This window comes from Uranotaenia lowii, chromosome 3 (genome assembly GCF_029784155.1).
Source record: "Uranotaenia lowii strain MFRU-FL chromosome 3, ASM2978415v1, whole genome shotgun sequence".
Taxonomy (NCBI): domain Eukaryota; kingdom Metazoa; phylum Arthropoda; class Insecta; order Diptera; family Culicidae; genus Uranotaenia; species Uranotaenia lowii.
In genome coordinates, this window is record NC_073693.1 from 35,280,310 (window position 1) to 35,303,511 (window position 23,202).

Here is a 23,202-nt window from a genome sequence, read left to right on the forward strand (position 1 = left end):
ATGTGCTACGCTAAATGCGAGTCGAATGGGCTACGCCTGAATGCGAATCATGTGCTGCGCCTACCATACGTGCTATGAGCTCAGTTGCGCCGAATGCGAACTAAATGTGCTGCGAAATACGGCTAAGTCAATTGAATACGCCAGATTGCGACTTCTGTTGAAAGCGAGTTCAAATGTGCTGCGCCTTCGCGAGATAAGTGTATTAAGCAACGTAGGAGCTGATGCTGTACAAATTTATATGCTTATGGACTATGCGGGTTTTATGTAACCTAGGTGGACTGCCTCAAATGCTTATTATTGCTAGATGCAAACAACAGGAAAAAGATAAAAAAATATCAGATTTTTTTTCTTCACTTTTCCGGAGAGGAGGGTGAATGTGTAGTCGTTATCTATTGCTAGCGCAATGGATCTCTCTCGTACTTACATCACAGTCGCATCTATATCGTGAATTTGGCATTAGGAGGTTTCCACACAAACTTTTATTTTCACTTCATCATTGAAGGATTATGTTGACAAAGTTGACTGTTTAAACATTTGAATGAGCAATCATAAATAATAATTAATAATTTCAAATATGCTTGAAATCATTGAAAGCACAAAAAAACACTTATTCAGTAAACATTACAGATTAAGTTCTGACTATTTTGTAGACGTCAAAGGACATATAAGGTGTCAGGTATCAGGTATCAGAATGGAGGTAGGCTTAATAGCGGCACGTTATCCAAACATACGGGAAAATTGTGCCTAGCCTTTTTTTTATCCAAGATTTCATCATTTACCTGAGAAACCTGAAAAACCTATAAAAGGAAGAAATAAATTCAATCTATTTAAGATGGCATAAAGCCTTTCCACTAGGGATTATTAGCATTAAAGCTCTTTTCTACATTCGGCAAGGAATGATAGAATGTTTTTTAAGTTTAATTTCTTAAACTCAGATTCGCATAAAGCGTAAGATCCCAGAGTACGAAAACGTAGTCTGGCAAATGAGGGACAGTTACATATAAGATGGAAGGGATCTTCCACATCTGATTCACAACTACCACATACTGGAGATTCAGCATGCTGAATGTTGTGCATGTGATAGTTGAGTTTACAATGACCGGAGAGTGCTCTGATCAAGATGCTGCAATGAGATTTATTTAAAGTTAATAAGTAACTCGATATGATTGGAGATGGTTTTTCTAAAAATAATTTAGTTTGACGACAAGTGTCCAACTCTTCCCAGTATCGTTCATGCTGGTCAGAGGACCAAGTTTGAATTTGGTTTCTGAACCAATATGGTGATATTGGGACAGCCGGCTCTGGTCCGTAAAATTCCTTTTCCGACCCAGCTCTAGCGAGTTCGTCGGCGCATTCGTTTCCAAAAATTCCCTTATGTCCGTGTACCCATAGAAGGTTTAATCCATTGCCTTCAGCAAGTTCTTCGATTGCTTTCCGGCATGCGATTACCAGTTTTGATCTAGAACTGGAAGCACTGAGTGATTTGATAGCTGCTTGGCTATCTGAACAGAAGTAAATTGTTCTGAACATAATCTTCTTTTGAAGTGCAATTTGCACTCCATACATAATAGCATATAGCTCAGCCTGAAAGACTGTACAATATTTTCCTAGAGGTTGAGCATATTCTATGTTCAACTCGTGACAGTAAATTCCTGCACCTGCACGGCCGTTTGATAATGAACCGTCAGTATAGAATACAATATGAGAGGACATTTGGTCCTCTACGAAACCTGATAACCATTCTTGAGGAGAAGGAAATTTGACTTTAAACCCCATGCAGGGAAAACTACTCGAGAGTGTTAAATCGTTTGGCGCTAGATTAAACTTGTTTAATCTAAATAATTCAGGCCACACATTTGTATGACTCGATGATCTTTCGATATTTCCTGACAGCCAGAGACCAACTGCCTGTAGACGAAAAGCACATGAGAAGGCTTCCTGTTTTAGGAACAAGTGTAGAGGTTTGATAGAAAACAGAGCCTCTAGTGCTGCAGTAGGAGTTGTAGTGAACGATCCGGACATCCCTAAAAGACACATTCTTTGAAGGTGATTTAGTTTAGTCCGAACTGTTGCAACTTCTCCTTTCTGCCACCACACTAGACACCCATAGGCCAGAATTGGTCTTACTATTGTGGAGTAAATCCAGTGAATATGTTTGGGTTTGAGTCCCCAGTTTTTTCCGATTGCACGTCGGCATTGTCCGAAGGCCATGCATGCTTTTTTGATTCTGAATTCGATGTGATCAGACCAGTTTAATTTGGAGTCAAGAATGACACCCAAATATTTAACTTGATCAGACACGGTGATTTCGGAACCATAAAACAGCAGAGGGCGCACCCCGCGGGTGATACGTTTTTTAGTAAATAAAACAATATTAGTTTTTAGAGGGTTAACTGAAAGTTCTACATGAGAACACCATCGTTCAACAGAGCGCAGAGCTTGTTGCATTATATCAAATAATGTGCTTATGCACAAACCTCTTACCAGCAGAAGATAATCATCTGCGAATCCATAGGTTGGTATTCCACGGTCATTGAGTTTTCTCAACAAGCCGTCTGCAACTAGGTTCCACAAAAGAGGTGATAATACACCTCCCTGTGGGCAACCACGTGTGCTAACTTTTGTGATTGAAGCCTGTCTTAAAGACGAATGAAGATTCCTGTTACTTAGCATTGCGCTAATCCAGTTAGTTATAACACTAGGCACTCCATGAAGTAGTGCCGCATCCATTATTGATGTAAACGAGACATTATCAAATGCTCCTTCTATGTCTAGAAATGCTCCTAGACATGATTCTTTCTGTGAAAAACTATTTTCAATATTATGTACTACGTTGTGCAGAAGAGTTAATGTTGATTTTCCTGTTTGGTATGCATGTTGTGTCGCATTAAGCGGATGTTGGACAAGGCATTCTTGCCTGATATGATGATCAATTAAACGTTCAAGTGCTTTTAATAGAAATGAACTTAGACTGATAAGACGAAAGCTTTTGGCTTCGTCGTATGATGATCGTCCCCCTTTAGGAATGAATTTCACGGCTATCTGCCGCCAAAGTTTAGGAATATATCCTTGAGCAAAACTGCTTATCATTATTTTTCTTAATATGTGTTTGAAATGATCGAAACCTTTTTGAAGCAAAACTGGAAATAAACCGTCACTTCCAGGAGATTTGTATTGAGCAAAACCATCGATTGCCCATTTCATCGATTCTGTAGTAACTATTTTCCGAGCAAAATGCAAGGAATCTAGACTTCCAGAAAAGAACTCAGGCTCTATCGATGAATCTTGATCAACACATCCTGGAAAGTGAGTATTGAATAGACAACTTAATGTTTCTTCGTCGTTTGATGTATAATCACCACTAGGGGTTTTAAGGTATGAAACCTGATAATCTTTTGATTTGGCTAAGACTTTATTTAACCTACTTGCTTCGTGCAAGCTTGAAATGTTTGTGCAGTAGCTCTGCCAACTTGAGCGTTCGGCAGCTCTTGTTGCTTTCCGGTAAGCTCTGCGAGCCAACTTGAAAGCATCAAAACCTTCCGTGCGCCTTCGGTTCCAAGAGCGTCTGCAGTTTTTTCGTAATTTACTGAGATTTGAGTTCCACCATGGTGTACTGTTTTTGTTGAATTTCAACGTTCGTAAGGGACACGCTTCTTCATAAGAATTTAAAATAATTTCGGTGGTTTTGGCAACCACTTCATCCAACTCAGAAGGAGTAGTAATTTCAGGTGTATATCCATGAAATTTAGTAGCAAGATGCTCCAAATATAGGTCCCAATTAGTTGTTCTTGGGTTTCTGAATATAATAGTTTCTAAAAACTCAGGTCAGAAATCGATTCTTCGTTAGGCACATGCCAATTTGAAATTTCCTGAGAAATTGTTCTAGAACAAAGTGTGATGTCAATCACCTCTTCTCTGTCACACCTAACAAAAGTTGGTTTATTTCCTACATTATGAATTTCCAAATCAGTGCTGCTTAAATATTCCATTAAATTTAAGCCTCTCAGATTGATATCTGAGCTACCCCATACAAAATGATGGGCATTGGCATCACAGCCAATTACAAGAGGTATATTTTGTGATTCACAGAATGAAATGACATTTTTTAAATCATCCGTAGGGGATGATTGTTCATATGGTGAGTATGCTGAACAGTAGACGTATTTTCTATCAGGCAGCGAAACCTGAACGACGCAAATATCTCTTGTTGTTAGATTGGGTATATGTGTTGCATTTAAAGAATTGTTTATCAATATACATGCTCGAGGCATTATTCGGGCATTAGTCATTCCATTTACACTGAAGGTTAGGTTTGAGCAAATTCCCTATGTAAAAAGTTCCATTCCGGAAATAGGGTTCTTGGACCAAGGCGATTGATGCAGTTCCATTAAGGATTAAATGACATAAGTTCAGTGTAGCGGTTCTTTTGTGCTGCAGATTTATCTGTGCAACCTTAATAGAAAGCATTTCTATCAAAGAATTCCACACATATTTCCATCACACACAAGAACCTCTGCACCTTCATATCAACGCATGAAGCGGGTATCCCTTACAGGATGAAAATTTAAAAATCGTGTGTATAATCTGAATCCCACGAGTTGCCAGGAAAAATACGGCCCTTTGCACCAGTGCCTGGCTATAGTGCAGACCTTAACAACGTTCTGCTCAAGATAGGATTATTATACACCCTCCTACCCCCACTTTGGGGCCCGCAGGCACAGAACCACCTTGAAGCGGGTGTTTACAAAATTTAGGAGAATACAAATCGTGCATGCGCATTAATAGCAATAAGCACAATTGGTGAATCCTCCCTGAAGAAACTTGGCTTGGAACCAAGCCAAGGTTCCCCCCTCCCAATGTGATAGTCGCATTTGAAGAATGACTAACGCATATAGGAAGTACTGGATAAGTCGCCTTTTACGACGTGGACCAGTATCCCAGTGGTAGTATTCTATAAGCCGCCACCACACAGCAGTTATCTATTGCTAGCGCAATGGATCTCTCTCGTACTTACATCACAGTCGCATCTATATCGTGAATTTGGCATTAGGAGGTTTCCACACAAACTTTTATTTTCACTTCATCATTGAAGGATTATGTTGACAAAGTTGACTGTTTAAACATTTGAATGAGCAATCATAAATAATAATTAATAATTTCAAATATGCTTGAAATCATTGAAAGCACAAAAAAACACTTATTTAGTAAACATTACAGATTAAGTTCTGACTATTTTGTAGACGTCAAAGGACATATAAGGTGTACCATTATGTCTAAGCACGATTTTTATACAGCCCTGCTCATTACGGACCACATTTAAACAGTTCAATCCTGCTGGAGCTTGTTGTTTACAGTTCAACTTAAAACTGTGTGCATCATGAGCTCCACTTTTCATAATTTTTGTGAAAATGAGAAACATTTTCCCGGAAAAGCGCATAAATATCGTGCACAGTCATTTGGCGAAAATGGAAGAAGTAAGCATTGGAGTGGTCTGAAATGTGATTCGAAAGTTTGAAGAGGAAAGCAGCTTCGTAGAGAAAAAAAATCTGGACGGAAACCAGGTCCGGTGGACAAAAATTAGGACCAGAAAAACATGCCTGCATGCTCACGCCACGAAGAAAACTCCCTCAATTCAGGAAGTGGCCAAACAGATGAATACCCTCTTACTAAGGAAAGATTGGGTCTCGAGATACATAAGAAGCAGTAGAAGCCGAAGCCGAGTCCAAAACAAGCTCCTTTCGTAAAACTAAGAGCTCAGCTCGTAAGTTTGTTGATCAACTGCTATGTAGAAAATCGATGTGCGTTATCATCGACGACGAAACCTATTGCAAATTTGATTACAAAACGCTTCCGGGTGACCAGTATTACACTGTTTGGAATGGCCAAAGTATTGACACGAGACGGAGACGAAAATTTGTACCCAAAAATTTGTTACTTTTGACACAATGAATACAGCTGTTTACGTCGGAGAGTGCATTAACCGTCGTCTTCTGCCCATGATCCGCAAGCGTAATCAGTAGACTGCCCCCTCACTTCCATCTGTACCGTTGAGCCGTCAACACGTACGCCGGAGCATCGTATCGTTGCTGTGTACCTGCAGGAACATTTTTACATTATTTATTTTTTCCTTACCTGTTTTTCCATCAGCACTTTTCAGTGCTAAAATTATTTTCATTTTCTTTTATTCATATTTTCTCTTTTCTTTCCAGCATGGGGAAGTCATCGGCCGGCTCAAGAGCTGGTAGAAAGCGAATTGCCGAAACTAATTCAGGTCCATCGCCCAAAAAAGTTGAAATTTCCAATTCATTCGATGTCCTTCATAACATCGGTGATGAGGAAATATTCATATTTAATTCTGATAAGAGTACTAAGAAACCTTCTTCTTCTTATACTCTTAAAAACGAAAAGGTTCCACCAATTACGGTCACGATTCCTGACTTCAATGCCTTTCGAAAAGAAATCGTCACTTCCGTCAAGGATGTGAAGATTTCTTTTCAGATCGGTCGAAGGGGAACTGCTCGTATTTTGGCGGAATCTTTTAATGATTTTCAAAAAATTTTAAATTATTTGAATAATAAAAAACATCAATTTTTTACTTACGACACAAGAAGTGATCGTCCTTTTAAAGTTGTACTTCGTGGTCTCACCGGCGATCAGACACCGGATGAGATCACAACTGAATTAAATTCTTTGTTAGGTTTTTCTCCGATTCAAGTAATTCAAATGAGGAAAAGAACCAACACGAATAATATCAGTAGTGTTGGTTTTGCTCCTGAGCTTTATTTGATCCATTTTAAAAAGGATCAAGTTAATAATTTGCAAATTCTTGAAAAGGCTCGTCTTATGTTTCATTGTCGAGTCAAATTCGAACCTTTTCGAAAATCTTCAACCAATTTCCTTCAAAATATTACGCAATGTCGTCGTTGTCAAGCTTTTTGTCACGGCACTAAAAATTGTAGAATGAATGCCAGATGCATGCTTTGCGGCTCATTCGATCATGAAAAATCTAAATGCCTTTTTGGTGGTGATAAGCCACAAACAGAATTTTTCAAGTGTGCAAATTGCGCAGGTAATCATTCCTCGAATTCGCTAGACTGTCCCATCAGGGCAAAAATTATTGCTTCTAGGAAAAATCCCAAAGTTTCCAGAAAAGTTTCTTCTCCTCCTTCCTCTTTTTCGTCTTCACACGCAGGGTTCAACACGCAGGAGTGCGTCGATTGAGAAAGAGCAAATAAAACGCAGCTCTGTCGTTCTCGGTTCACGGGCACATTTGATTGCTCGAAATTCTCTCGAGAAATTTGCGACCAAAACGCAGATTGAAAATTTTTGAGCAGAGCGAATTCGCGCGCGCCTATTCGAGAGCGCGAGCGGTTCGGAAACTGCGTTTGCGTTATTCTGCCGCGTGCGTGTAGGAACACCGAGCATCTACCGAGAGGACACGGCGGCTCACCGGACAGCGCGCGCGGCTCTCTTTAGCACACGGAGTGTTCGCCGTGTTTTCGTTATTGAGGGCCGACGGCATAATCTGTGCGAATAATTAAATCAATAGATATGGTAAAACAGGTAGAAGCACGCAATAGCCTTGGGAGGAGCGTTATAATAATCAATGTTAGAAGTTTTAAAATACATACTAGTAATAGTTACCAGCACTAGTAACTATGAAAAATTTACCATGAAATAGTAAAATTTCGCGAAAAACGCCAAATGAAAGAGCTTTACACAAGGATTGTTAAAATGAATGTTAAAAATGTTTTAGCCACTAGTAATAGTTACCAGCACTAGTAACTATGAAAAATTTACCATGAAATAGTAAAATTTCGCGAAAAATGCTAAATCAAAAAACTTTACACAAGGATTGTTGAAATGAATGTTAAAAATGTTTTAGCCACTAGTAATAGTTACCAGCACTAGTAACTATGAAAAATTTACCATGAAATAGTAAAATTTCGCGAGAAACGCCAAATGAAAGAGCTTTACACAAGGATTGTTAAAATGAATGTTAAAAATGTTTTAGCCACTAGTAATAGTTACCAGCACTAGTAACTATGAAAAATTTACCATGAAATAGTAAAATTTCGCGAAAAATGCTAAATCGAAAAGCTTTACACAAGGATTGTTAAAATGAATGTTAAAAATGTTTTAGCCACTAGTAATAGTTACCAGCACTAGTAACTATGAAAAATTTACCATGAAATAGTAAAATTTCGCGAAAAACGCCAAATGAAAGAGCTTTACACAAGGATTGTTAAAATGAATGTTAAAAATGTTTTAGCGACTAGTAATAGTTACCAGCACTAGTAACTATGAAAAATTTACCATGAAATAGTAAAATTTCGCGAAAAATGCTAAATCGAAAAGCTTTACACAAGGATTGTTAAAATGAATGTTAAAAATGTTTTAGCCACTAGTAATAGTTACCAGCACTAGTAACTATGAAAAATTTACCATGAAATAGTAAAATTTCGCGAAAAATGCTAAATCAAAGAGCTTTACACAAGGATTGTTAAAATGAATGTTAAAAATGTTTTAGCCACTAGTAATAGTTACCAGCACTAGTAACTATGAAAAATTTACCATGAAATAGTAAAATTTCGTGAGAAACGCCAAATGAAAGAGCTTTACACAAGGATTGTTAAAATGAATGTTAAAAATGTTTTAGCCACTAGTAATAGTTACCAGCACTAGTAACTATGAAAAATTTACCATGAAATAGTAAAATTTCGCGAAAAATGCTAAATCGAAAAGCTTTACACAAGGATTGTTAAAATGAATGTTAAAAATGTTTTAGCCACTAGTAATAGTTACCAGCACTAGTAACTATGAAAAATTTACCATGAAATAGTAAAATTTCGCGAAAAATGCCAAATGAAAGAGCTTTACACAAGGATTGTTAAAATGAATGTTAAAAATGTTTTAGCCACTAGTAATAGTTACCAGCACTAGTAACTATGAAAAATTTACCATGAAATAGTAAAATTTCGCGAAAAATGCCAAATCAAAGAGCTTTACGCGTAGAATGTTAAAATGAATGTTGGAATACCTGTGCAACTAGTTATAGTCACCAGCACTAGTAACAATGAAAAATTTACCATGTTATAATTATTTTTCGAAAAAAAAACGCTAAATCAAAGGTGCTAAAGATTGTTCAAATGAATGTCGAAATATTCTAGTGGCTAGAAAACACATACAATTATGGTTACAGAATGCACACAACACTCAACTCAGTTTACATGTTAGTGTCAACAAATTTTCAATGAAAACAGATTTTTATCAGTTCTACATATGTGTAAGCTTTTTCGTTTTTTTTAGAATTCCGGGTCAAATGTCGGATCTTCGATGATGTCATAGTTATTTTTTAATAATAGATTTTTTTCTAATATTTCCGGAGACAAGTTGACACGGAATTTGATCAATATTTTTTCGTTCTTCGCGAAATTTTACTATTTCATGGTAAATTTTTCATAGTTACTAGTGCTGGTAACTATTACTAGTGGCTAAAACATTTTTAACATTCATTTTAACAATCCTTGTGTAAAGCTCTTTCATTTGGCGTTTTTCGCGAAATTTTACTATTTCATGGTAAATTTTTCATAGTTACTAGTGCTGGTAACTATTACTAGTGGCTAAAACATTTTTAACATTCGTTTTAACAACCCTTGTGTAAAGCTCATTGATTTGGCGTTTTTCGCGAAATTTTACTATTTCATGGTAAATTTTTTATAGTTACTAGTGCTGGTAACTATTACTAGTGGCTAGAATATTTTTAACATTCATTTTAACAATCCTTGTGTAAAGCTCTTTCATTTGGCGTTTTTCGCGAAATTTTACTATTGCATGGTAAATTTTTCATAGTTACTAGTGCTGGTAACTATTACTAGTGGCTAAAACATTTTTAACATTCGTTTTAACAACCCTTGTGTAAAGCTCTTTCATTTGGCATTTTTCGCGAAATTTTACTATTGCATGGTAAATTTTTCATAGTTACTAGTGCTGGTAACTATTACTAGTGGCTAAAACATTTTTAACATTCATTTTAACAATCCTTGTGTAAAGCTCTTTGATTTGGCGTTTTTCGCGAAATTTTACTATTTCATGGTAAATTTTTCATAGTTACTAGTGCTGGTAACTATTACTAGTGGCTAAGACATTTTTTACATTCATTTTAACAATCCTTGTGTAAAGCTCTTTCATTTGGCGTTTTTCGCGAAATTTTACTATTTCATGGTAAATTTTTCATAGTTACTAGTGCTGGTAACTATTACTAGTGGCTAAAACATTTTTAACATTCGTTTTAACAACCCTTGTGTAAAGCTCTTTGATTTGGCGTTTTTCGCGAAATTTTACTATTTTATGGTAAATTTTTTATAGTTACTAGTGCTGGTAACTATTACTAGTGGCTAGAATATTTTAACATTCATTTTAACAATCCTTGTGTAAAGCTCTTTCATTTGGCGTTTTTCGCGAAATTTTACTATTTCATGGTAAATTTTTCATAGTTACTAGTGCTGGTAACTATTACTAGTGGCTAAGACATTTTTTACATTCATTTTAACAATCCTTGTGTAAAGCTCTTTCATTTGGCGTTTTTCGCGAAATTTTACTATTTCATGGTAAATTTTTCATAGTTACTAGTGCTGGTAACTATTACTAGTGGCTAAAACATTTTTAACATTCGTTTTAACAACCCTTGTGTAAAGCTCTTTGATTTGGCGTTTTTCGCGAAATTTTACTATTTCATGGTAAATTTTTTATAGTTACTAGTGCTGGTAACTATTACTAGTGGCTAGAATATTTTTAACATTCATTTTAACAATCCTTGTGTAAAGCTCTTTCATTTGGCGTTTTTCGCGAAATTTTACTATTTCATGGTAAACTTTTCATAGTTACTAGTGCTGGTAACTATTACTAGTGGCTAGAATATTTTTAACATTCATTTTAACAATCCTTGTGTAAAGCTCTTTCATTTGGCGTTTTTCGCGAAATTTTACTATTGCATGGTTAATTTTTTCATAGTTACTAGTGCTGGTAACTGTTAATAATGGGTAACGTTAACCACCTACATCAATTCTCATAACCCTCCGCCAGATCCCATTGCGCGCCTACATATGTTTCAACTATCCTGTTGATAAAATCTTACACACAGATTTCTCAATCGGCACTGCAAACAGAAACACGAACGAAACACAAGGCCCTCACTCGAGCCCGTGCGCGCCGCCCGGTGACGAAAAGAGGGCCGCCTCGGACCATTCGGAGAGCCGCCGCGCGCTGCATTTTGGGCCGCTGCGTGCTGTTCTTTGAGCCAAAAGAGAGGCCTCACCCGCCGCTCGATTAGGACGCGCGAGAGCTAGCCGTGCCTGTTTGACTCGGCCGCTCGCGCAGATTTCGGATAGTGCATCTCGTCGACGAGAACGAGGGGAAAAGATTGAGCGCGCGTGTTTTTGTTTCGAGCGAGAGCGCGTCAACGACTAGAACGCAAACGAAGAAGTGTTTTGCTCGAGAAAAATGGTTTGCGTGTGCCGCGCGCGTCTGAAAGAGTGCGTTTTGTTGAACCCTGTTCACACGTCGGGCCGACAAACAACCTGCCTGTTCGCGGTCAGCCTCGGCCTACATTGGAATCACGGCTGGGTAATACCCGAAGTGTTTTTAATGTTACCTGTGCTGATTCTGCGCCACAGACTCGTTGTTTATCGTTCTCAGAGGTGGTTGAAAATGGGTTGCCCTCTCCAGGCATAACTAATAAAAATGGGAAAAAACCAAGTCTCAACGTTCATGCGAAGGCTTGGAAAAATCCCCGAAATTCAAATACTTGTTCTTCTCCTTCATTTTCTGATCCTAACAATTTTGTTGATTTGGGTGAGATAACTGAGGAAAAATTAAAATTTTTGCATCAAAATTTAATGGAAATGATGCAACTTATGTTGAAAGCAAATTCAATGTTTGAAGCTTTCCAAACTTCTTTTAATTATGCTAATAAAATTATTATGACTTTACGATTCCCTCATGGATCCAAATAGATGTTTAAATATTATGAATTGGAATGCTAGATCTTTGCTGGCTAACCAATATGAGTTCTTTTTATTTTTGAAAACCCAAAACATACATTTTGCTGCCATCACTGAAACTTTTTTAAAGCCGGACAATAACTTGAAAAGCAATGCTTTCTTTAAAATTTTGCGAAATGATCGACTTGATCGACAAGGTGGGGGTGTAGCTATTGTCATCAATAGTCGTCTCAAATTTAGACTTCTTCCTTCTTTCAATACCAAAGTCTTAGAAACAATTGGAATTGAATTAGAAACGTCTATGGGGAAAATTATAATTATTGCCACATATTTGCCTTTTCAATGCAGCGGTGAACAGAAAAATTTTTTGAAGGGAGATTTACAAAAACTCACCAGAAACAAATCTAAATTTTTTATTATTGGTGACTTTAATGCAAAACACCGATCTTGGAATAATATTTCATCAAATTCAAATGGGAATATTTTATTCAATGACTGCTCTGCAGGTTATTATACTGTTGAATATCCTAATGGGCATACTTTTTTTTCTTCGATTAGAAATCCTTCCACAATTGATTTGGTTCTAACGGATTTAGGCGAGCATTGTAGTCAATTAGTTACTCATGCGGACCTCGATTCAGACCACCTTCCAGTAACTTTCTCTTTATCCCAAAGTCCCATTGAAAACCCTTTAAAATCAACTTTTAACTTTCAAAAAGCTGACTGGGAGCGATATAGGAATTTTATTGAACGTAATTTAGATGTAAACGTTCCACTGAATTCAATTGAAGATATTGATTTGGCTGTAGAAAATTTGACAACTTCAATAGTCAATGCTAAAGCCGCTTCAATACCCAAAGTTAAACATAAATTTAATCTACCTTTAATTGATGATGATCTTCAGTTTTTGATACGACTGAAAAACATTCGTCGACGCCAATATCAACGTACTAGGGATCCTTATTTGAAATTTATTTATTGCGACCTTCAAAAAGAGATCAAACGTCGTTTAAATTTCATCCGTAATGAAAATTTTGCTAAAGCAGTAGAGGACGTAAAACCCTACTCAAAGCCGTTTTGGAAATTAACTAAAATTCTGAAAAAGCCCCAGAAGCCAATTCCTACTTTGAAAGATGGGGATAAACTTCTTTTAACTAACGCAGAAAAAGCTCAAAAATTAGCCCAACAGTTTGAGTCTGCTCATGATTTTAATTTAAACGTTGTTAGTCCAATTGATGCTCAAATTTCCCTTGAATTTGATGATATTTTTTCTAAGCAAAATGTATTTGAAAGTTCCTGTGAGACAAATATTGATGAACTTAAATTGATTTTCAAAAAGTTTAAAAATATGAAAGCTCCGGGAAGATGGGATTATCTATATTCTTATTAAAAAGTTGCCTGAAAGCACTTTAAATTTTTTAGTTAAAATCTTCAATAAATGTTTTCACTTGGCTTATTTTCCTAATAAATGGAAAAATGCCAAAGTAACTCCAATTTTGAAACCTGGAAAAAGTGCTTCAGAGCCTTCAAGTTATCGACCAATTAGTTTTCTTCCTTCTTTAAGTAAACTATTTGAGAGAGTTATTTTGAATAGAATGATGATTCACATTAATCAGAATTCTATTTTCCCTGATGAACAATTTGGTTTTCGTCATGGACATTCTACTACACATCAACTCTTGAGTGTAACTAATATGATTAACGCTAGCAAATCTGAAGGTTATTCAACTGGTGTTGCTCTTCTAGATATTGAAAAAGCTTTTGACAGTGTTTGGCACAAAGGTTTAGTAGCTAAATTAGCTCGATTTGATTTTCCTGTATATCTCACCAAAATTATTCAAAATTATTTGACTAGCCGAACCTTACAAGTAAGCTATCAAAATTCATGCTCTGAAAGGACACCCATTAGAGCTGGGGTCCCTCAGGGCAGTATACTTGGGCCAATCTTATACAATATTTTTACTTCTGATCTTCCTGATGTACCAGAAGGAAAAGGTAGAAGATTATTTGCTGATGATACTTTGCTTTCAGCCAAAGGTCGAAATTTACGGGTGGTACGCAGTAGATTGCAACAAAATTTAAATTCCTTTTTGAATTACTTGAAAATGTGGAAAATTTCTCCTAACGCTTCCAAAACTCAACTTATTTTATTTCCCCATAAGCCAAGAGCTCAATTTTTAAAACCTAATGAAAATCATTCCATAACTTTTAATGGGGTTTCATTAGAATGGTCTGATCACGTGAAGTACTTGGGACTCACACTTGATCGGAATCTTACTTTTAAAAATCACATTGAAGATATTCAATCTAAATGTAATAAATACACTAAATCTCTTTATTCTCTCATCAACAGGAAATCCCGACTGTGCCTGAAGAATAAGATGCTTATTTATAAGCAGGTTTTCCGACCAGCGATAATGTATGCAGTTCCGATTTGGTCTAGCTGTTGCGCGACGAGGAAAAAAGCCATCCAGAGGATTCAGAACAAGGTTCTGAAAATGATTTTGCGGCTTCCACCTTGGCACAGCACCGAAGATCTTCATCGGATTGCGGGCATTGAATCGATCGAAGAGATGGCCAACAAAATCATCTCCAACTTCAGAGGCAAATCGATGCAGTCTTCCATCGCAGAGATTCGTTCTCTCTATAATTAGTTTTAATTTAGGATAGTTTTAGTTTTTAGTAGTAAGTTTAAAATATTTTTTGACATTACAGGATGTTCTCCTACATAAAAATACTTGATTGCACTCAGCAAAATTAATTCAAATTAATAAATTATAGTGATTAATAAACTATAGGGCTCTGGACAGTTCATCATTGAACTGAACACCTAATTTAATGTAATAATGTAATATAAATGTAATGATGAATTGATACAAATAAAGACATATTAAAAAAAAAAAAGTTGACTGCCCCAAATTTGTATGAGAAATTTTAAGCTTGTGAAATGTTATTCGCTGCAGGCTTAAATTGATCCTAGGCCTAGTACAAGGTCTTATGCCAGTTCGGATCACGCGAAGGGGTCGCTCAATCAGCCTACAGTTTGTATGGGATTCCGAGACATTTTGTTCAGGAGGAACATTAAAATCCAGTTCTTCATGAAAAACTTAGGTCCCTTTCAGCCGATATCTTTTGAAAATGGTTTTTCTTAAAGCCTAAACTATGACAAATATTTCATCCCAAGACTACTTATCGATTCGACTTATGATTAAAAAGTTTTAAGGCTTCAAAAGTGGGGTAACTTTTTTAGGGTGATATTCATCACTGTTAATGCTGCACAAAATGTTCGAAGCAGTGTCTCTCATTAATAGTGATGAATATTACCCTTAAAAAACCCCTATTTTTTTAAGCTTAATAATGAAGTCTCCAGATGAAATATTTGTCATAGTTTAGGCTTTAATAAAAACCGTTTTCAAAAGATATCGGCTCAAGTGGACCAAAGTTATTTATGAAAAACTGGATTTTCATGTTCCTCCCGAACAAAATGTCTCGAAATTCCATAAGTTTTTCAAATGTCGGGTTATTTGGGGCACTTTAATGATCAGCCAGTACTATTTCGGGCGGATTTGGCATCAGTTCACTACTCAAAAGACACGATAGCTTGACACAAATCCAACAAAGTCCAGATCATACTGAAGGAGATGAATCCGATTAATCGTTTTCAAGTAAGACCTATTGAATTTTTGAACCTTTTCGAAATCTTATTTTATGATTATTATTTTAATGGCATGTGCGGCGGAATGAAAACTAGAGAGAATTTATTTTATAGAAATTCGAAAGAAAGGCGGATAGACAGGCATTAGTGCGCCAATAGGAGAAAGCCTACTGAGCTAGAACTGTTCTCGCAAAAGGAAAGCTCAGTAGATCCATAGGCAGTGATGCCAACTGTTTTTCAGAAATGTCTGGAAGATTTTGGGAAAATGTCTGGAAAAGTGAGGACAGGTCTGGATAGCGAACGGTGATGCCCTTTTAATTTTTTTTTTGGTCGCCATATCGCAATATTCAGTCTAGGGAATAACACTCATTACTTGAAAATAATCATACATTCTATACACTCCCGAGCAGACTTTTATGGCAAAATTATACCTAATTTTGCTATCATGCCTTGAAAGTAAATTGAGGTATCATTTTGCCCGAATAAAGGTGGTACAATGCCAAAATTTGGGTCTCACTTTTCATATATGGATACCTCGATTATACCAACTGTAGGTTTCACTGAAACCTTAATGATGCCTTGTTTGGCCAACGTTTCTAAACGAGTTTTGAGTGCACAATGATGCCACTTTGAGGTATAATTTACTACCAAAATTTGGCATCGTTGTGGTTTCAAAATTTTTATCAAAAGCATGGCTATACGAGTAATAAACAAGCTTTCATTGAAAGCCAAATTTGTCATCGCTGTGCTTTATTCCAGTCGAAAACGATACTTAAATTTTGACACTGTGCTCCCTTTTTTTCACGACAAAATTAAACTAAATTTGACATTCAGGGCATGATAGCAAACTTAAGCATTATTTTTCCGTAAACTGTGCTCGGGGGGTAAGATGAAAATTAATTTTCAATTATCCAATAATAGCAAAATTTGATATCATTATGCTGTAAAACAAGGTGTAATTAAGGTATAAATTTCAGCAAAATGTTGCATCACGTTGCTAAGCAAGCAGCAAAAATAGACCAAATTTCGCCGAAAAATATGCTCGGGTAGTGAGATGAATATCTTTGGCTACAATCAGAGTCGCCTTTAGTTATGCAACGTGTGAACAACGAATGATGAATTCTTATGTCGATTTAATATTCATAATTAAATAATATTTATTTTAATGCTATATTCTGTACTATATTAAAGCTGTGATGAAATGTGGACAGAAATCCCTAATGATGAAGTATGTTTAAAAAAATGAGAAACTTGAAATGTTATACTAAATAAATCAGATAGTTGTTCTTTTGATATTGTAAAATTTGCTGCAGTTTCAGATTTCCCCAAAAAATCACCGATGATGTTTTCTGACTGAAGTGTTTTTGCATTTTTATTAGTTTGATTTTCTGAATAATTAATTAAAAAAAAAATTACTTCGTTTTAATGCTTATTTTTTTATATCAGCTTAAAAACCAGCATATCTACATAAAGTGTTTGCATTCTGACAATATGATCTTAACACTAGTATGCGTTGGTGTGCTCGATATAAATAAATCTACCAAATAATAGTTTTTACAAACATTAACATAAAACAATATGCCGTTTTTCCAATTGTGTTGTAATTCACAAAACTAAGAACGATTAGAAAATGTTTTGATAAAAAAAATCATAAATATCCCTAAAACACGCAATCTTTAAAAACATAGCATCCATAAAATATAACATTCGGTGATATTTTGGTAAAACTTAATATCCAGCGTAAACCCATTCGATATAAAAAAAAATCTGGGAAGATGTTCGGGGTAATCCATATCTCGAGAACACGATCCGAACAATCGGTCAAAACAGGTTGGGTGCTTCATGTTCGTGTTGCGATGGAAGATGGTTTCGTTGGGTGACCAGAATACAGCTGGCGGGTGTAACCGATCGAGATGCTCCACTACGATGAGAAGATTCGGAAAACCTGAAGATTTATACAATCTGAACATTTTGTGATGCCAGCCAGAACGATTTCCTTTCCGCTGATGTACTGACGACTGGCATATTCCTTGCCACTGCGTCAAGTGGAATAGCTCCCAGTTGAACTATCGATAAACGTTCTAGTCCCGTTCTTGTGGTTCCGTGGGGTTTGGCCCTTTCTGCGATGGAAAAATAACAAAAAAAAATGTTTTTTCTTAAAATACGAAAAACTGTCAGAAACATACCTATTTCGTTTTCCCAATTTTTTCTTTTCTTGAAACCTTGTCGAGCAATGAAGCAGCAAAATATTTTTTCTGATTAACTTCGTCTTGGATTTTCTGGAGCAACTCGCTTCGGAGTAGTTATACAGATCGAGGTTTAACGATTCACGAAACTAATGGCCGGATTGCTCAGCTGAATAAACGAGAGCAGTTGCATCTTTTTACAGTTTTGCTCGTGGTCAAAACCTGAAAAAATATTAAATTGAAAATTTAACGCAATTTCTGTTGATTTTTTTTTTTGGTTTTGCTTAGTAAATGTTTACAAAAACTTACCCTTATATTGGGGAAAGGCTTAGCGGATTTTGAAAAATGAAACATGGCCAGTGAACTTCATTGGTAACAACGGATCTAACTGGAATGCGTAAAGATGAACAAGGGCCCATCATACTTTATGGTATTAACCCGGCTGGGAACGTCTTCGATTTGGCTGAACCACCACAATTTCCACCCGTTTCAAGGGAATGAAAACGATTATTGATACCACCTAGGGATTTCCTCTAAGCTGAAATTGTTAATCCCCTTGTCTTGCCCTTGCTGATTTTTACATCCTGCTTCTTGCAAAACTTCCGGTGAATTCGGCGCTAATTGACAAATAAAAACAGGTGGATGAATGATGATTTTTTAAACTTTTTCATTCCACAATAACATACCTGATCCAAGATTTCGGTATCGATGAAAAGGTCTGGCCACGATTAATGTTTACGGTGACAAATCCGCACATTTGGTAGACACTCGGTTTGACCGTAGCACTTCTCGAGAACTGGGAAACAACACGCATACGAACGTTTCTCAGTAATGTTACTGAAACAGCTGACAGCACATGTAAACAAAACTGATTTGTTGATGTTTTATTTAGTACACGCTTCCGATCAAATACTTAAAATAACGTTTATAAAACGTAATCGATTCGTTTGTGAAACTCGCTGCGATTCGGGTAATCGCATGGATCAGAACCAGGAGGTGGAAACCTGGTTCTTCTTGCGAGCAAGAATCTTTTTCTTCTTTTCTATCCATCCGGAGAGACGTTTACGATGTTTTCCTCTCAAAGCAGTAAAGAATTGAAAAAGTCAAAATTTCAACCTATGTAGAACCAGAACGGTTGTTGTGTAAGTGTATCATCAACCGTACTTCTCTAGCATTTGACATTTAGTTCGGGTTCCTGATGTCCGGTTTGTTTGGGGTTCAAAAAGTTTTGGGCAGTTGGGCCCCAAACATTGTTGTCAAATTCTAACAAAGGATCCCCATGATTAAAACAGAGTTTTATTCTTTGTTTTTAAAAGATACATCCCGGTTTTTTTTTATCTTGGCGATGGATGAAAACTAAGAAATGGTTTCTTACTTAAAATTGATTACCTTTTCCTGGCGCCAATTAACAAAGGTTATGAGAATGAATTCGCCGCAGCATTTTTTTTTACTTTTGTATAAAAAAAACTGCGCACTTTTTAAAATAGTTGTAATAGTTTAAGATTCGTGGCAGTACCAAATAAAATCAACAAAAATTGTTTTCTAGAATTTATAGACATGCTTTGTTTGATGTAACAAGCAAACCTGTTAAACTTACTTAAAATCTTTAAAATAGTTTAATTTGTGATCATTATAAAGAAACAAAACATAATTTTAAGCATGCATGTAAGAACTCAACTTTAAGAAGCCTTGATCCCTTTAGAACTCAGAACTATCGTTTTGAAACGTTTGAGCCTTTCGTACATAAATATGAGTTAGAAGTCGGAAGCGTGCATTTCATCCGCTTGGAGGTTTGAATTAGTAATTGAATATATATATCATCTTTGTGATTTGAGAAAAGAGTATATTTTTTATTATTGATTTGAAGGAAAACTTTCGTTAGGACACCAAATTATGCTATCATTTTGATGTCAAATTTTATAAGAAAAAAAAACTCAATGATGCCAATCATTCCTCGGTGGTTTTTTGACACAAAAAAATAGAATTTTTTCCTCAGCTTTCAATTTAAGAAAAACAATGATAGCTTCTTGATACCTAGTTTTACTATCGGATAAAATCCTATATAAAATTTTGCTAACAGCTTTTTTCTATCAATTTGGACATCAAAGTCTGCTCGGGCAGTTTAATATTTTTTTTTTCGTTGTTCGGGTTCTACTCGGGCTATCATAATTAATAATAATTAATGAAACCTTAAAGATGCCTCGATTTGTTGCCTTGGAAAAGCCAAAACCAAATAGTGGTTTCATTTTGGTCTCAATGCCTTATTTAGGTATTGGTTCGGCATCATCTTTTGATATTTTATGCTTCAATGAAACCTAATTGTGCCATCGGAAAAAATGCGAGACTATATTATGCTATCATTTTGGCATTGAAAGCTCATTTTGGTTACTGTTTGCTATCGATTTAGGCATCAAAGTCTGCTCGGGCTATCAATGCCTGAGAATATTGTAGTAGTATTGGCGTTACTACGTTGTATGCTTAACTTCCTGTTTTGCTACCATCTATGTGGCATTCCTCACTCTTCAATTCCTAATTAAAATCATTTCCTGCCATTTTGCAACGAAAATTTTGAATTTTGATAATTTTGTCAGAAAATTCATGTGAAAACTCAAAAGTCTGGAAATGTCTGGAGGAAATGACAAAAGTTTGCAAGTCTGGAAACCTAAAAAAAAATGTCTGGCTAAAGTCCAAAATGTCTGGAAGATCCAGAAAAAATCTGGAAGGTTGACATCACTGCCCATGTGTTGTTACGTTTTTGCTCGTTTGAAGTGTACGTAAAAAAACACGCTCTCAAACCACTGGGCTCGAAATACATGGGAATTCTCTTTCTGAGTTATTTTTTCATGTATAGTTAGCTAGTGTAGAGCAAAGGCGGGAGCAATTCATGGGAGCTTTTCATCAACATGCCCTCTAGTCTAAAATTTCAACACCTATCAAGCTTTCTCCTATTGACGCACTAATGCCTGTCTATCCGCCTTTCTTTCAAATTTCTATAAAATAAACTCTCTCTTGTTTTCATTCCGCCGCACATGTCATTAAAATTATAATCATAAAATATTACGGCGATTAAAATCATGAAACAAATCGTATTTTAGAAAACATGTGAAGCCTGCAGATTCTATCGAAAACTTCGCAAAGGACTGGAACGATGTGGTCAAAATCATCACAAATCAGTCTGTGCTGAAGCTAATGAGCAGTCTCCGATCAAAACATTCGATCACTGGCCTTCGTTTGACTGGAATCTATTTTTTGTAGATTCACTCTAAAAGAAGACTATTGAGGAAATAAGAGTGAAAAAAGATTTGCTCCTAAATTGTGTTTGAACTGTTCATTTTGAATCGGGCTTAGACATAATGGGAAACCCTATATTTTTTTCTGGCAAAGACGACAAGTTTCAGTATTTTCCACAAAAGGTTTGATGTTAACAAAAAATAAAATCAGGTGTCCCCACTCTTCTCTATAGGACTATATTTCATTGAAATTTTTCATCTCTAAAACTTATAAAATCTGAATTAAGATTGATAAATCATAGAGCCGGTGGCTTCAAAATCGAATATTGTTCGCTGTGTGGCTTTGTGTGCATTATCTAACTGACTATCAAAATTGAATCGGCTGCATGCGAATCTTTTTATATGGTCTCTGCTTAAGTTAAAAAGGATCAGAATAAAGAATTCCATTAAATTTGTTTTTTTTTTAAATACTAAAACATGCCTTTGATTTCTCTAACATTTTTTATTTTACAATTTTATATGAAGCCCCAAGAAAAATTGGTTTTTTAATCCGAAAAAAAAACAAAAATTACAAAGCATCACTTTTTTAAACCTCTTCCAGATCGTCGCTGCCCGTGGTGCTCGTGTCCCGATCGTTGTGGTGGCCAACAAATCCGACATCCCGGAAGAGTATCAGAAGGTTTCCCTGCGACTAGCGCAAGCCAAAGCGAGTCTGGAATGGGGCTGCGGCTATGCCGAATGTTCTGCCAAAAACAACGAAGGAATCCTGACGGTCTTCAAGCAACTCCTAAGGCAGGCCAACATCGAATACAACCTCAGCCCGGCCGTCCGACGGCGAAGGAAGTCCCTCCCAAACTACACGACCCCAAACGGAAACCGGACCCACGGGGCCAAATTCTACCTGAAACGACACTCCTGCTCCATCCAATAGGAGCCATACTTAAATAGTAGTTGCAGTTTGACTTTGCTACATCGAATTTATTGTGGGATCGAAGGCGTAGGATGTTGGTTCTAAAGCTATCGACTCTGAGTCGAAGGATAGCGGAATTGCCTAAAGGAACAAAAGAAGCACATATTTTGATTGAAAAAGAAAACTACAAAATATACCTATCTCTGTTAGGTGTCTATTCGGTGTTTGACAGTCATCCGTATGTAATGCTTGGGTTTGCCGTCATAGACGTTTTTTTCCTTTTTGAAGCTTATGAAATTTTATCGGATTTTTCAACTATCGATGTCAACAAACCTGTGTGACCCATTGTATATTTAAATGAGAAGATAGTGCCCAGACTCGAAGCAGGAAAGTAAGAGAAAAACCCAGGTTGCATATGAATTCCAAAGTTTTTTATATTGAACGTTTCCGTCGTTTCCGAAGTTTGTAGGATAATTATTATGATATTTAAAGACAGAAGCTTATACATGCTTGGACGTTTATATGGTTAGAGAAAGAGGAAAAACCAAAACAATAATTGAAATGACACAAAGTGGCGAAGTTCCACAAAAAAAACTTAAAATTTTTTACGAAACTTATACACCCAAAAAAGAAAATGAACCAGTGAAGCTTGAAATAAAATGTTATATTCTTATATGTTTGGAAGCAGCGTATCCCTTGGAAAGAAAGCCCCTCAGTTCTGGCGAATTGGGTTAAGATTTCACGGAGTTGAGGAAAAGAAAAAAGTGTTGCCCAATGTGTACAGAACCGTACGTTCTTACGAATGGCCTCTTCAATGTGAACATAATAAATACTTGACCTTTGACATCAACATTCCTCTGCCGCTTCTAACCTAGCATGACAGATCCAAAACTATCGATCCGTCGGAAGGACCAGGCCAAGATGGCATCCCTTCGTTATTATATTGGGCATTGCGAAATCACTGTGAATGATCTTCAATCGGTCACTTAACGAAGGTACATATTTTCCCTAGCTTTTATAGCTTATAAGCTATAACACCAATACACAAATCGGGGAAAAGTCATAGCGTGGAGAACTACAGACTTATCTCGATCCTCTGTTGCTTGTCAATGGTTTTTGAGTCAGTAATCTACGAAAGATTTTACAAAGCAGCTAAACCAATAATAACCGAAAACCAGCATGGTTTCATGAATAAAAGATCAACGGTTTCGAATCTAAA

General features: G+C 36.3%; 1 protein-coding gene across 1 annotated transcript in view; it reads left to right on the forward strand.

The window, feature by feature from the left end:
• The window catches only part of LOC129755411 (ras-related protein Rap-2b-like), an 88,118-nt gene extending 65,486 nt beyond the window's left edge, over positions 1-22,632 (forward strand). The window contains exon 3 of the mRNA XM_055751899.1: positions 21,675-22,632. Within this exon, the coding sequence (XP_055607874.1) occupies positions 21,675-22,004 (330 nt within the window). The 3' untranslated portion in view covers positions 22,005-22,632. The remainder of the gene's footprint in view (positions 1-21,674) is intronic.
• The last annotated feature ends 570 nt before the right edge of the window (positions 22,633-23,202 follow it).